This window comes from Phocoena sinus, chromosome 4 (assembly GCF_008692025.1).
Source record: "Phocoena sinus isolate mPhoSin1 chromosome 4, mPhoSin1.pri, whole genome shotgun sequence".
Taxonomy (NCBI): domain Eukaryota; kingdom Metazoa; phylum Chordata; class Mammalia; order Artiodactyla; family Phocoenidae; genus Phocoena; species Phocoena sinus.
In genome coordinates, this window is record NC_045766.1 from 50086808 (window position 1) to 50102264 (window position 15457).

Genomic DNA, 15457 nt, shown 5'->3' on the forward strand with positions numbered 1-15457 from the left:
AGTTTCTTCTTTTAATCAGATTTCCCTTTTCTCCGTCGCCCTTTGCTCTTTTGCCCATTTTCTTTTTCTCAGCCGTTTTCCTTTTGCTCTTCTGTTACCCACCCCCTCCCCACTTGGGCTCCGCGTCGGGCGACTTTGCGTTGAATCAACTCTTTGCGACCTCGTTAGGAGATGAAGGGAACAGCAGGCTGCCTTGTGTGCTGCCCGCTGTGTGTTGATTCTAGCACAGCGCGGTGTTTCTAGTGTGACAGTGTGCCTTCTGGAGAGATGTGGTTGTCTTCTGATTCCCCCTTTCCCTTCTCTGAATTTGTGAGCCAAACATGTTATTTAACACGTAGTAGTCACTCAGTAAATAGTTGTCGGATTTATCCAGTGGCATGTGTAACTATTGAAGGAAAATGATAGTTTTTGATATTTTTAAAAATCCTTGTTACTCGATGCTGGCTATGAGATCATAGGTATACTGCTAGCATTTCTCCACAAGGTGGCACTGCCCTACTCCTAAATGAGCAAGGTTATTTTTATCTGCTTTTCCTCCATGTTTTTCCTTCCACAAAACACTGTGAACTGGGTGGTGACATACTAGTTTTGTTTTGTCTTCTTGAAAGGGTAAAAATATCTTTGGCTAAAAACCTACCTTGTTATTTTATTTTTAATTGTTAATAGCTAAACTGTATAGAAAATAAGTACTCCATTAAAGAAAACACTTATAAATTAGTAGTTTGAGACTGTGAGAGAGAGAGAGAGAGAGAGAGAGAAAGAGAATATGTGAGTGTGTCTGTCTGTGTGAGTTTATGGATACCTCGGATCTGCCATATTGAAAGTTACTACTGTTTTAAGAACCTGATATCTAAAGCACATTAATGTTTTTTTCGTTGTGGTTATAGCTGACTGCTTCTAATATGGAAGGGAAAGCTGCCCAAGTGAAGTTTTTGGTTTGTACGACGAGTCCTGACAGGCCTGGACCTCCTACAAGACCCCTCATTAAAGGACCAGTTACATCTCATGGTTTTTAGTGTTAAAATGGGGTATGTTTTGTTGCTGTGTTGCTGCTGCTGCTTTTTTGACAGGTTTTTAAAAACTTGATTAATTTCAGTAGTGACAAACCAATAAACAAACAAATCATATTATTTGAGGGAGTTTTACACGTTTGAAATATATGTATGAGAAACATACTGAGAATTCTACAAACTCGTAAAATTGACAGTTGTAAGAGCATTTTCATTTACTTTATGATTTTCCTGTAAGACACATTTTTTTCTCCTATAGTTTTAATGTATTATTGATTTGAATGTGGTAATCTCTGAATATATTTCATTCTTCAATAGCTTGCCCTTAAAAATGTAGCAATATTTAATATAAAAATTGATTTATAAACTTAGTATTAAAATAAATTTCAAAATTTAGGTAAGTCGTATTAAATTTTACAGAGTTTAAGTTACAGTGAATTAGGAAGACTAGTTGTTGTTTGTATATCTTGGAAGTCTTGGAATTCAGGGGAGTTTTCATATTGAAGTTCATCATGGTATTTGTGGGGATCTGGTAGAGGATTTTGTGGCTCGCCTGCTGTATGGATTATTTCAGCGAAATGAATGCCATTAGAATGTTGATAAACATTTGCAGCTGTATGTGAAACATAATATGTATGATTATCAACTAATGTCATACAATAATAGTAACTACCAAACAGGCAAAAAAATTAAAAAATAGAAATCTACAATAAGATTTTACTTGGCAGTCAAGTAATGTAAAGGGAATTTAAAACATTATTAAATTGTTATTGGAGACCAACCACTGAGACATATAACTGCTTCAAGTTCTGTGGTAATTTTGAGGCAGAATTATTCCCTAGAAGATGGTACGATTAAGAGAAACAAAAAATCTAGGTGTGCTTTTTGCCAGATCTAAAGCTTTTATTCTCAGAATATCCTAGAAAGTTCCGTCAACACTGAGTATTACTTTCATTAGCCATATGCTATATTTTAATTATTGCTGTAAATATCTATCACCGAAGTTTGCATACATTAATGGAAATAACAGGTGAAAGGAGACGGGAATTAAAGTTTCTAAATCTATATGAGTAACCTGAGGGTATATCTAAAATACAGAGGTGGCCAACTGATAGTAGAAGCAAATTCTGTGTAGGCTTGCAGAAAGGTATTTTCCTGCTCAGAAAAGAAAACTCTTGCAGGCACCGAGTTAGCAGCAGACAGATATGATACCTAAGGCGCACAGGGCTCTAGTAACAAGCCGGAACCTCCTCCTCAAACCGGCTCTTTGGTACAGGTTCTTATTGATCCACAGCTCTGGTTTTATATTAGGTTCACGTGGGTTACAAAGTTTGCTTAGTAGCAAACTGTGATGGAACAGATTTGTTGTATTCTGATCTTTTATTTATTTTGTCAATAAGTTTTGCACCTCCCTTTTCTTCCCTCTCCGTCTCTCACTGATGATGTAAGTGAAATAAAAAAAGGATAAAGTAATTTTTAAAAAGACATATATGTATATTTGTCTTATAGAAAAACCATCAAATATTGAAGAGCAGGCTTCAGAATCTCAAAATAAATAAATGAGCATAACTCTTAGAAAAATAACTCCATATTTTGAGTTTTGTTCATGTTTCACTAAATAAGTGCTAACATTTTTGACATTTCTAGCTCTACGCTTTGATAATCAGAAGGTTTTGTGGTGTTTTTGTTTCTTTTGTTTTTCGAGAAAGGAGTTGGGTGAAATAATATATTAATTATTGTGCCTTTTGGTTGAATCCAGAATTTAGACAGTATATTATATGATTCTATGTGTTCTAATAATATTTACTAACAAAAATCAATACACTTTTATAACTAATAAGGCATTTGCTTACTTTCCAGATCCTCCAAAGGACAACGGTGGTTCAGAAATACTCAAGTACTTGCTAGAGATTACTGATGGAAATTCTGAAGGTGAAGTTTGTAGAAATTGTTTTGTTCAAGTCCTGTTTTCTAATAAGATAAACATTTGTATAATAATAGCGGGCAGTCATTAATTCTATTGATAGAGGTACTGTAATAAACAAGCCTTAATCACATATTGACAGTTTTTTCTTTCAAACACAGCATCGGGGATCAGAGTCTGCTTGAAATGTACGTTTTTGTCGTTTTTAAAATTTTCTGTCATTTCTTTAAACCAGAGGTCCCAATTAATAGAATAAATATGTTTTTTTATCTCTCTTGGCACGCTTTCTCTAGAAATTCTTATAAGCAGAGAAAGTGTCAGAAGCAATCAGCAGGAAGGATAAATTGGAGACAGCAAATGAGTTTGGTGCACAAAGGATGACAAAATATAGTATTGCTGTGGGCTACTGACAAGTGTCACACTTTGTAACAAGTTCAGAAAATGTCTTCATTTTTGTTGTGATTTCTGAGTCATATTATTTCTTCATTACTAGTCAGACAAGGTGAATTAAAGTGGGACAGTGTTACAGATCAGATTCTCTTTATAGTGTCTTTTAAAAAATTCTTAGATCTTCTTTCTGATAAAATTTATTAGGCTTTAATAGAAAAAAGTATAGTCATCCGAACTTTAAAAATGACACCCATCTCACCACTCTCATAATCCCTGTAACTTAAATTTTTTTTAAAAAAGTGATGCATATGGGAAAAAAGGAAAGAGTTAACAGCAGCTTTTACGAACAAGCAATGCAGGTGTGTGTGGCTTGCTTTTTATTCTGTGCCACGATAGCCACCAGGAGTGTTTTGTTTTTCATGTCAGTTGGGCCCTATTTTAAGCTGAAAAACATGAAAATGCTTTGAGATGGGCGCAGCTGTTCTTAACATAAAATCACATTCTATGCTAAAAATCTGACCTAGGAGAGAAGTCACAGATGTGCGGTGGCTTATCGTGAAAACTTAAATATATTTTGAATTTTTGTGGCTCTCTTGACCACTGGTGACAGATCAAAAGTAGATGCCATCTGTACCTAAAAGTTAACAACTTTGCCAGTGCGTGACATCAATGATTAATTGAATCTACTCGGTAGTCCTTGTTCCCAGTTGCCTTTTCAGTGCAGGTTGTTTGATCGGTAATGTCAGGATGACTGTCTCTAATATTCCCCCTTGTCATATGGCCCTAGTGCATGTGGCTTCATTGTAAATCTGACCTAATAAGCAGCTGAGGGCATTTGTGGAAGTTAGTAACTATCATGGAACAGGGTAAAAGTATTTTCCCTAAAACAACTGCATGGAGTAAAGGCCTCCTTTAAAATAGTCTGCTGGAAACATTGTGTTAGTGGGAGCAAGACAGAGGAGGATAAACATCCCAGATTTGTGGGGCGGGCAGGCCGTCAGTCGAAGCATGCCCAGTGCTCTTCACCTGGTGGCATCAGCTTCACCCAGGCCCCTCCAGTGGCTCTGCTTGCTTGCTTTATTCCAGAGAAGTGGTCAGATAACCTGGGTCACACTGAATGTTTCATTTTTAATGTCACTCCCTCAGGTGTTTTTGTCTTTTAAGTGGGGCTCCATGGAGACAGCAGGCCTTTTACCCAAAGGACTTGGTCTGTATGGGGAGGGGGAGATTTCACTCACTGTGACCTCCAGGCAGATAAGAGCCAGGAGAAACTCTTCAGTGGTGCCCTGGTCTGACCAGGAACCTTGTGGCCAAGCAGCCTTCCCCCTGCCCAGCTGGCCTCAGGGGCTTCTCACACTGTTACCACTTCCTAGCTTGCTCAACACCATCCGCTGTCTCCTGCTGCGGGGCAAACTACAGATTTCGTGTGCTTTCCAGCATCCCAACCTCACAGTCAGCAAACGTAATCATGGTGATATTAAGTAGTCTAGCCAGCAGTACTAAGTATTAAAAATGACTCCATGTTATTTTAGTATTTAACTTTGTAAAGGAGATGGAAAGAGGGCACTGTGGCTGTTTAGGAAAAAAGAAAGAATAGGAGATGCTGGTTTTCATGGAAACCACTTAGAGCTTTTGCTTATCAGGAATGGTTGGTACTGTTACGTTTTTACAAAAGGCATAATCTCATACACGGGTCTTGTTTTGCAGCGAGTCAGTGGGAAGTGGCCTACAGTGGGTCGGCTACAGAGTACACTTTCACCCACTTGAAACCAGGCACTTTGTACAAACTCCGAGCATGCTGCATAAGTACTGGTGGACACAGTCAGGTTGGTTTTGTTTCAGTATAAAAGTAAACATCTTTGGTCCAACTCAGACAACCCATCTATAACATCAGAATACATTGCTGTTTAAAAATGTATCTTGGTAATGCAGCCTGCCATGGTATCACGTCATGAATTCAGAGTTTTCCGAATTGTGCTTTAGTGGGTATAAAAAGATAGACCCAAATGATTCTCAACTGAATTATGCTGCTTTCCAAGTACATCCCTCACTTAATTTCTCAGAAGACTTTGGCATGATCACCTGACAGTTGAAAATTGAGGGTGGTCTGCAATTTGCATTAGCTAATAAATAAGGGGGTGAACCTCAGTTATTGCAATGATAGAAAAGCGTAGAATTTAGAGCAAAAAAAGATATGGCCTCCAGCACAGCTTTTCTTGTACCACATCTGGCAGTTTTGTGAAAATGAGAGACACACCTTCCTTGAGATACTTCGCTGCCATCTGCTGGAAAATTATTGTAAAAGCCACATAAATCTATGATGACTGAGCTGAAAGGCACCTCCTGTGATTACGCAGTGCCCAACCTACACATCTGTAGGCAGCAGCAGTTCTCTTGCTCTTTCTTTTTTTTAAATTGAAGTATAATTGACTTACAGTATTACATAAGTTTCAGGTCCACAACATAATGACAATATTTTTATACATCACAAAAGGATCACCACCATTGTCTACAATTTATATGACCTTAGACCAACCATTCAACACATCAGGAAACTTGGTTTCAACTTCACAGTGTTCTCATAGGCTCAAAACAACATAACATGTACACATGAAGTGCTCTAGAAATGAGATATCAGTAGTTATTATCTAGATGGTGTTAACATTCAGAAAGTGAGTGAGAGGCAATATGGTAAAAGATGTTTTCATTGTAGAGAGATTTAACACTGTGGTTTTGAAACCATTAGTATTGAGAGAGAGTGCACGCGCAGTGGTGGCTTATAACCTTGTTACCCTGTACTGGGTTGACTTTTCAAAAGAACACCTGCCATTAGGTGCTGAATTTTGCCACTCAGCCCACCTCTGACGTCGTTTTATGTTTATTTTCTTTCCCCCCCAAGGATAGTGGTACTGTGATGTCTAGACTGTCCATATAGACAGAATTCTGAGGTAAAAAAAAGGTCCACCTAGACGAGGTTTATGCAGTGCCTCCCAGGGTGGGGATGTCCACATCAAAGCTACAGGTGATCAGCGAGTTCCTCTTACATGCGAGGTGCTGCACAAGCCTGCACAGAAGCGGCAGCGCGGCTTGAATGCTTAAGTACATCTCCTCTGCACCTCGTCTCCTCAGGAGGGAGGCTGAATTTGGTTGAGCTGCATAGGTCTACCATGCTCCTCCTGTCTCAAAAAGGGGTCAACTTCCATACGACCAGGCTTACACAACCAGATCCTGCAAAAAAGAAGGCCTGCTGATTTTAGTATTAACAGAACCTGCTGGTTAATGTCAGACTCAGTTGATTAATATTGACTTTATTTGCTTTTCTGCTCTGTATGTGGATGGTTGGCCATTTATGGCACCATTTAAGAACTTCATCCAGCTGTTGTTTTGTGCTCTCTTCTGTCCTCGTGAAGGGTCTCTAATTTTTGTTTAAAGGAAAATAACCGTGTGCTTAGGATACACAACACTCAGAAAGTCAGCCTACAAATCTGACATCAGAAATCATTATTTTTACCAGTGCTGTATGCGGTATATGTCCATACCTAAAACAAACACATACACACACACACACACACACACACACCACAGAGACGAAGATCTTATTGCATAAAAAGTGTAAACATTCAATGTGTAACCCTCTTTGGAAGCATTTGCAGGTATGGGGTGGAATTTGCTTGGTATATAGAGCTCTAATAAATTCAAAGTAACTAAGAGATGATTCTCTCCTGTATTTCTCCTGCAGTGTTCTGAAAGTCTCCCTGTTCGCACACTAAGCATTGCACCAGGTCAGTGTCGCCCACCGAGGGTTTTGGGTAGACCAAAGCACAAAGAAGTTCACTTAGAGTGGGGTGAGTGAACACATCTTCACGTTGCCAATTTGGACAAGTGGAGATTGAGTTTAAGACTTCATGCTTTGTAATCAAGTTCCAGGTCTTCCTTCTGAAAACCATATTTGTTTCTATTGAAAATGCCCATATTCTGTTCAATGTACATGGGCTTGGGTTTGTATTCTCGCCACGTTGTCACTCACCCTCCTATATTCCTGTTGGTGCCACACGTGCTGTTCATCCTCTACCCTCAGAGGGCACTTTTATAGAAAATGTTTCAGAGCAGCCAGTCTTTTCAGGAATTTTTCAGCTTTATTCATAAAATAAAAGTTGTGCTCAATTTAGAGGTTAAACCAAGAAATAGTTCATCAGGTAACATCTAATTCCTCCTCATCTTTGCTGCCTTGTTAAGTGTGGGTCCTGGTGTTTTACTGTATCGACTCACTGTATTAGCATTTCCTGTCGGGTCAACAATTTACAAGCATGTAAAACTGCAAATATAAACCTGCAAAACGCTGTCAGACTATTGTTCCCCATCACTTATGCCTAAAGTAAGATAGTGTGCCAGTTTTGGGTCCTCTAACTTGATTTAATGTGTCCTTTGGTTTCAAGTTAAGGAGATTTTCTCCCCTCTATTTCTTGTGTTTACCTGGCATTAGAATATAAAGGAATTGCCTAAAAGTTCTACAGTTTTGGAATTTTGTTAATATCATTAAACGTACTTGCTTTGGAAAGTATGGATGACATCATTCAAAAACTTTCTTCTGTATATCTTTTTTTTGGAGTGGGGTTTCTTTTGTAAATATCGAGGACAGGCCACCTACATAATATTTTGCAAGCCTTGTGGAAAGTGAGGCGTGACAGGGTCAATTGGAAACACAAAAGTGTTCTGATATGAAAAACATTCTCCTTTCCCAGATGTTCCTGCCTCTGAAAGTGGCTGTGAGGTCTCAGAGTACAGCGTGGAGATGACGGAACCCGAGGATGTAGCTTCGGAGGTGTACCACGGGCCCGAGCTTGAGTGCACCGTTGGCAACCTACTTCCCGGAACCATGTATCGCTTCAGGGTGAGAGCTCTGAATGATGGAGGGGTGAGTACACGCTTATACACCGTAACAGAAATATAAGGTCCCGGCACTTCTGTTTCTACCCTCCTAAAGTCCTTAGCAGTATCTGTCCAACCTTGACAACCATTAAAGAAGTGTATGTAAAATCTGATTTCTGAAGATACACTGTTTTGATTTCACGTAGACCCAACACTGGAAATTTTGTTTCTTTTGTCCTCATATCATTCTATTAAGATAGAGTTCAAGATTAATAACAACATCACCCTTTAGATGCTTTTGGTAGTTTTTAAAATAATTTCCTATTTTCTCATCGACTGTATAAATTAGTTATGGGAAACTAGGACTACATAATATTTCTTTATCATATTGTCTAAATTACCCAGCAGTGTCTTACATCAGTTTTTAAAACTGGACTGGGGTAGAGGCTAGGGAGGCCAGTATATATATATATATTTTTTTTGTTTTCGTTTATTTCAAGTGAAAACTGTAGAACTCTCGGGTCCTTCTTACTACTCCATCTGAAGTTGTTGAGGTGGGCTGTTAGAGATTGGAAGCGTATGTCTATATTATATCCACAAAGGTGATTGGTTTTTGTTTTTTTTTAATTGCAGAGTGATATGGATTGGGGGGCAATTCATAATGAGAGTGAAGTGACCCAGAAACTACAGGGCTTTTTGGTGTGTCAAAGATGGGCAGAAACATAAAAGAAGGTAGAAGGGTGTGGGTAGAGCAAACCGCTGCTAAAGCCCCACAGAGTGCCAGTGGTGTGTATAGATGCACTCCATGCAGATAAATGGATGTCATTAATTGATGAGATTTTTACAAGTAAGAAAGCCCACTGACAGTGACAAGAAGTTGACAGTGACTCTTCTAGTTCTCGGCGGTCCTGTTCACGCCTTTCAGAAGCAAAGTATGTTTGTCTTTAGTCCGTTTTGTGTTAGCCATGCTGACTATGAAAACATTCGGTCTGAAGTATGATCACAAGCCTTTAACAGGAGCTGGATTTCTTCTAATTGCCCATTAGTAAAGAATTTCAGATACAGGTATTTAAATTAAAACACACACACACACACACACACACACAAAACTAAACAATAAAAATGTATTGGTGAGAAGATAAGAAAGCCTATGCACCCAAACTTTGATAAGTAAAAAGAGGATGGGGGCTTCCCTGGTGGCGCAGTGGTTGAGAGTCCACCTGCCGATGCAGGGGACACGGGTTCGTGCCCTGGTTTGGGAAGATCCCACGTGCCGCGGAGCGGCTGGGCCTGTGAGCCATGGCCGCTGAGCCTGCGCGTCCGGAGCCTGTGCTCCGCAACAGGAGAGGCCACAAGAGTGAGAGGCCCACGTACCGCAAAAAAAAAAAGAGGATGGATGGTGATGATCACTGATGCTGCAGAAGAAATCCTATTTTACTGTTGATCTGGTGCTTCTCCCCATCAATTTTTCAGAGGGATTTTTTTTTAATCTTTTCATGATAAAGATAAATGTGCTGTTAAAAAGAAAAAAAAAAGATAAATGTGCAACTGGGCTGACTTGAGTTTTACTTTCTCCATTCACTAATTTATCATATAAAGAAAGTATCTTCAGCCTTGTTTTTAAATTCTGTTGCATTGGAAGTTAACCATATATTTGACTCATAATCACCTTCTGTGGGCCACTTCAGAGAGCTTCTCCCCCACCCCCAGTATATTTGCAGGTTATATTGTTAGAAAATGTGAGAGGTTTGGGGTTTTTTTTTTTTTAATCTTTTTTTTCCATTTTGAAAAACATAGTCACATACTTCATTAACCTGAAAATTACTTTACTCTTTGCCCCAACTCATTGAAGTATCACATATTCCACCGTTAACATGGTGGTGATGGTTCTCTCGACGTGTTTTAAATCTGTAGCGGTGGTTGGCTCTGAGCAGTGTGGTCACTGATGGTGGTGGAGGAGAGGAGTGCAGTGTAAACCTTCAGAGGAGATGGTGGGAGACATGCTGAGAAAACATTAACAGGACCATTGGTTTTCAAAATGGAAAATACCAGTAACTAGAAGAAGTACTCAAAATTTGATAACCAACAATCCCACGAAGATTTTTGGGCATTAAAATTAAACTGCAGTGTGCATCTGACTTAGTTTTCTTTGAAGCCTTCTGAGAAATTAAAGGAGAATGCTGTGATGTAGCAAAAGTCAGCATGTTCTGTTTCTTAGGTCACAGCAAAAATGTTTAGTAAACCAACTTTCTAATCCTTTTGAATTAAAAAATACATATATTTATAAAATAGACATTTACTACTTAGCGAATGTATGTTAGAAGAAAACCTACATATTCAACTGAAAGTGAAGACCATTAGGTAATACTTTTAATCAATTGTATTGATGATGGCATTAGCTTAGCCCTTGTTTGGTTATAAGCTTGTGTTGTGTACACACACACACACACACACACACACACACACACACACACACCCCTACAAGCACGCATGTGTTTTTCTCTTTCAGTATGGTCCCTATTCTGATGTCTCAGAAATTACCACGGCTGCAGGGCCTCCTGGACAGTGCAAAGCACCTTGTATCTCTTTTGCGCCTGATGGATGTGTCCTAGTGAGTTGGGAGGTAAGTCAGACACGTGTTCTGCATCAGTTTGTTTCTTCTACTTTATCTGCCCCCCAGTGCAAGTTATGAGGGACCCACAAAGCTTAAGTTCACATATAGGTTTTACACAGTCATCTGCCTTGGCGCTTGCCAAGAGTTATGGAAATTTTACCACTGGTCAGAATTGAGAGGAAATTGAGTATCTTTTTCATGCTTTTCTTTTCATGTATTTGAAATATCCTAAGGCATGTTGCTCTCTTTCTCGGTTTAGTTAATTGAACACAAACATCATAGGATTTTCTTTTCAATGAAATTAACCACTTAAATTTCTGTTTTCCAGAGTCCTGAAAGCTCTGGTGCTGATATCTCAGAGTACAGGTTGGAGTGGGGAGAAGATGAAGAATCCTTAGAACTCATTTATCATGGGGCAGACACCGGCTTTGAAATGAGGGATCTGTTGCCTGCTGCACAGTATTGCTGTAGGTTACAGGTAGGCTGACACTATTCGGGCATCTCTCACAGATACTGGTGTTCCATGATAGACTCTGGGAAACTTACTCAAAGGCTCGTGATGGAGGCCATCAGGAGGGGCGATATGGAAAAAAAGAGTCCTTTTAAATAAAAATAAATGTAATTGTTTTGGTATCTTACAGTTAATTTTTACTTCTCCAAGAGGTCCTAAAAAGTAGGAACAAAACCAGAATCATCTCCACTGTACTTCTCACCACGCTTACATCTTGCTTGCTGGTTAATTCACTGAATGAAGGACCGAGTCCAAGGCAAAGGTGGCACAGCTTCTTAGGGAAGACACCTTCTGTATGAATTTTCTGAGATGCACATTTTGGTGGGAAAGCCACTTAGACAAAAGGCAAAAAACATTTAAAACTTCCCATTCCAGATGTTAAATGGAGCCAAAAACAAACACTAGAGTATTTAGAACCAGTCTGCGTTCAGTTGTTAAGACCCACCTCCCACGTCCCAGTGGCCATTAACAAGGCTTGTTATATCTGTAAGCTTCCGCTTGGGGGTCCAAATAGAATAACATGAAGAATAATTGGCTCCTAGCCTAACCCCTAAGAGTGACAATTGTCATGGGTTTACTTTCATTTTATTGACTTGGGTAAATATTTTTTTTCCCTTTGAAAAACCATATTGTCCTGAGAAAACAGGGTTCTTTGTTCATTTCTTTCCATTTGTTCAGTAACATTTCTTGAGCACCACTTTGTGCCAGAATCAAAGGATGATACCGATGATGAAAAGGAGAGATACAAAGATTAATCACTTGTGGTTCTTGACCTTGAAGAATTCTTTCTTCATACATGTTTAGATTTAAATAGATAAAGAAGCAAAGATGCCGGATTTAGGTTTCCACCTGATTTAAGTCATGGATCATATTGCTTATTACAAGCCCATCTACTCTCAGTGTCTCTGGGCCTCGGGCCTCTTTGGAGAAAATATTCCCTTCTTAAGTTAACTTTCCAGATCAACTGAAGCTGTTCTGTTGAATTCTGAAGGCTGTTTTGTCATAAACATTTCCGGCTAAACTCTTTCATTATGCACACCTTCCTTCTAGAATGGAGGGCCTGGGATGTAATTAACCATTCATCAGTGAGTCAGGGTCATAGCACGTTATCTGAGCTTTATAACAGCCATGCTGAGTCATTGGGAAGAGGTTAAATTATGTGCTACACTCCTGTTTTTGGAACAAGGCAGCATATAAATAAAAACTGTTCGCCATCACAGGAAACAACTTCAATCTGCTTTTGAGTTTTGGTGTCTCTTTAAAATGTTCTACCTCCTTTTCGGGGTATATGTTGTCACTTAGCATTAACTTCCCAAAACTGCATTTTAAAAGATACATTGGTAAGAATAGAGCCTGCATAATAATCTTGCCTCCCTGTCAACAATAGTAAATACTTTCAAGTGTCTATACTTAATTGTCATAAAATGAGTCAGACCCTATGAAGGGGATAGCACTTTCAAGGCCATTGCTATGCTAAAGAAGTATTGCCAGGAAAGGGGTCTCCCCAACCTGTATTGATTTCTTGATACCTATAGACCAAATCTGAATTGTTTTCATTTGACACTGCTACAAAGTCAGGTTAAAGATGAATGTTCTTTTGACTATTTGGTGCCTTAAAAATTAAATCACTGTGTTACCTATACTGTGTTTTATAAAAATTGGGTAGAACATTTCTTGTTTGAATATTTTTTTTTTTTTTTTTTTGCGGTATGCGGGCCTCTCACTGCTGTGGCCTCTCCCGTTGCGGAGCACAGGCTCCGGACACGCAGGCTCAGCGGCCATGGCTCACGGGCTCAGCCGCTCTGCGGCATGCGGGATCTTCCCGGACCGGGGCACGAACCTGTGTCCCCTGCATCGGCAGGCGGACTCTCAACCACTGCGCCACCAGGGAAGCCCTCTTGTTTGAATATTTTAATTACCATGTACCCAAGTAATTCTGTTCACATGAAGCATATTGTATATTATAGACATACTCTTATATTTTAGTAAGATTCTTTTGAATTGTTTCCGTTGTAAACTGGTAATATAATAAGTGATATAACTCGAGAAAGCTAGAACAAAGCTAGGCAGGATCCTGGAATAGAGAAAGAACATTATCGGAAATTGGTAAGATTTGAATCTATTAACGACGTACATAAGGTCTGTACGTCGTTAATACCGTTGTACCAATGTTAATCTCCTGGTTTTGATCATTGTTTCATACTTATGTAAGGTATTAATATTAGGGGAAGCAAGGTGAGCGATTATATGGAAATTTCTCTGCACTATTTTTGCAACTTTTCTGTAAGTCTAAAATGAGTTCAAAATAAAGTATTTCATTGTTGTTTTGTTTTAAGAAAATTGGTTTAGGAAAATTGCTATTGCTATTTTGTTCTTGATTTTCCCAGGGAGAAGGAGGGAAGTGAAGCACTGACAGCTGGCCTGATATACTCTGCCAGGATTTGACATGTTAACAGATTTAATCTTTACAATAACTCTTTGAGTTATGTGTTACTATCCCCATTCTACATCTGAGGAAACAGAGATGTTAATTTGCCTAAGATCACACAGTTAGTAAATAATGGAATCCAGGTGTGAACAAAGCTCCAACTCCAAAAGCCATGTTCTTTTCCTTCTGTTACATGGTGATTAAAGCCTTAGTTGATATGGAAGTTGGGCTCCACAGTATCTTATTTTTCTGCCCCTGTGATAAATTTGTATCCAAAAATAAAATCTCTAAATATATACAGTAAGTCCCCTACATACGAAGCTTCAAGTTGCTAACTTTCCAAGTTGCGAACGTGCGTTCACACGTCCAGTCACGTAAGTTAGTTCACGTGAAATTGCAGCTCGCCCTCCGTCTCTTGTTGCTGACGACCCTTCAGCTCTACTATCCCCCACCTCCTCTCCCTCCTCCAGTCAGTAACTCTTCTTGCCTGTTCACTCGAGGCCAGCCCCTGTATGCCAGCTGTTGTGCTGTGCTACTGTACTTTTCAAGGTACTGTACTATGAGATTAACAATGTTTTCTTTATTTTTTGTGTTTGCTTGTTTTCTATGTATTAGTTGTGTGAAAATAATTACAGTACAGTACTATATAGCCGATTGTGTTAGTTGGGTGCCTAGGCTAACTTTGTTGGACTTATGAACAAATTGGACTTACGAACGCACTCTTGGAACGGAACTCATTCATATGTAGGGGACTTACTGTACTCTTAACTTGTGACATAAAAATTTTACCAGAAAGTTGGTGTTGTCATGAAATAGGACTTGATGTAAAAAATATTACAGAAGGGTTTCAGAAGTGATTTGATAGCAAATGAATGCTCTTAGCTTGCTTCTTTGAAATTAACTGATACACAGACATTATAGTGAAACTTTGATTTAAGAGATCAGACCACTTTCCTTTTGTATTGTAATTTGTCCTCATCAGCTCTCCCATGAAGTAAACGAGATTTTAGAGTACTTCACCTTCATTTTTTTGTAAGGTGGTTGCCAATGTTTTTGGTTTTGGTTGTTTTTTTTTTGGCTGCGTTGGGTCTTTGTTGCTGCGCGTGGGGCTAGAGGGGGCGACTCTTCATTGCGGTGCCGTGGCTTCTCTTGTTGCGGAGCTCGGGCTCTAGGCGCGCGGGCTTCAGTAGTTGTGGCACGTGGGCTCAGTAGTTGTGGCTTATGGACTTAGTTGCTCCACAGCATGTGGGATCTTCCCGGACCAGGGATCGAACCCGTGTCCCCTGCATTGGCAGGCGGGTTCTTAACCACTGCATCACCAGGGAAGTCCCCAAATGTTCTTATAAGGAAAAAAATATTGTTAATAACATTTATTGAGCACACACTCTGTGTCAGGTACTGTTCTAGTTGCCAGGGCTCCAGCAGTGAACCCGAAAGCCTTGCCCTTGTGGAACTTACATTCTAATCAGGGAGTAATTAAATGAAATATATGCTATACTGGTGACAAATGCTATGATGAAAATAAAAGCAGAGAAGGGAAATAAGAAATGAGTGGGGTCACGGGAGTTGGGGTAGGGGTGACTATAAGTTTTAATATGGTGTTCAAAGAGGTCTCCCTGAAAAGGCAACACTCGAGAGAAGCCTGAGAATACGATTGAATGAGCTGTGTAGATGTCTGGGGAAAAGCTCTGTGGACAGAAGGGGCAGCAAG

The 15457-nt window shown here is 39.4% G+C and overlaps 1 protein-coding gene across 1 annotated transcript in view; it reads left to right on the forward strand.

Moving 5' to 3' along the window:
* Positions 1-15457, forward strand: part of FNDC3B (fibronectin type III domain containing 3B) — a 358693-nt gene that overhangs the window by 295090 nt on the left and 48146 nt on the right. The window contains 8 exon segments of the mRNA XM_032630063.1: positions 888-1013; positions 1016-1028; positions 2871-2942; positions 5032-5150; positions 7064-7169; positions 8067-8239; positions 10703-10816; positions 11136-11285. Of these exon segments, the coding sequence (XP_032485954.1) occupies positions 888-1013; positions 1016-1028; positions 2871-2942; positions 5032-5150; positions 7064-7169; positions 8067-8239; positions 10703-10816; positions 11136-11285 (873 nt within the window).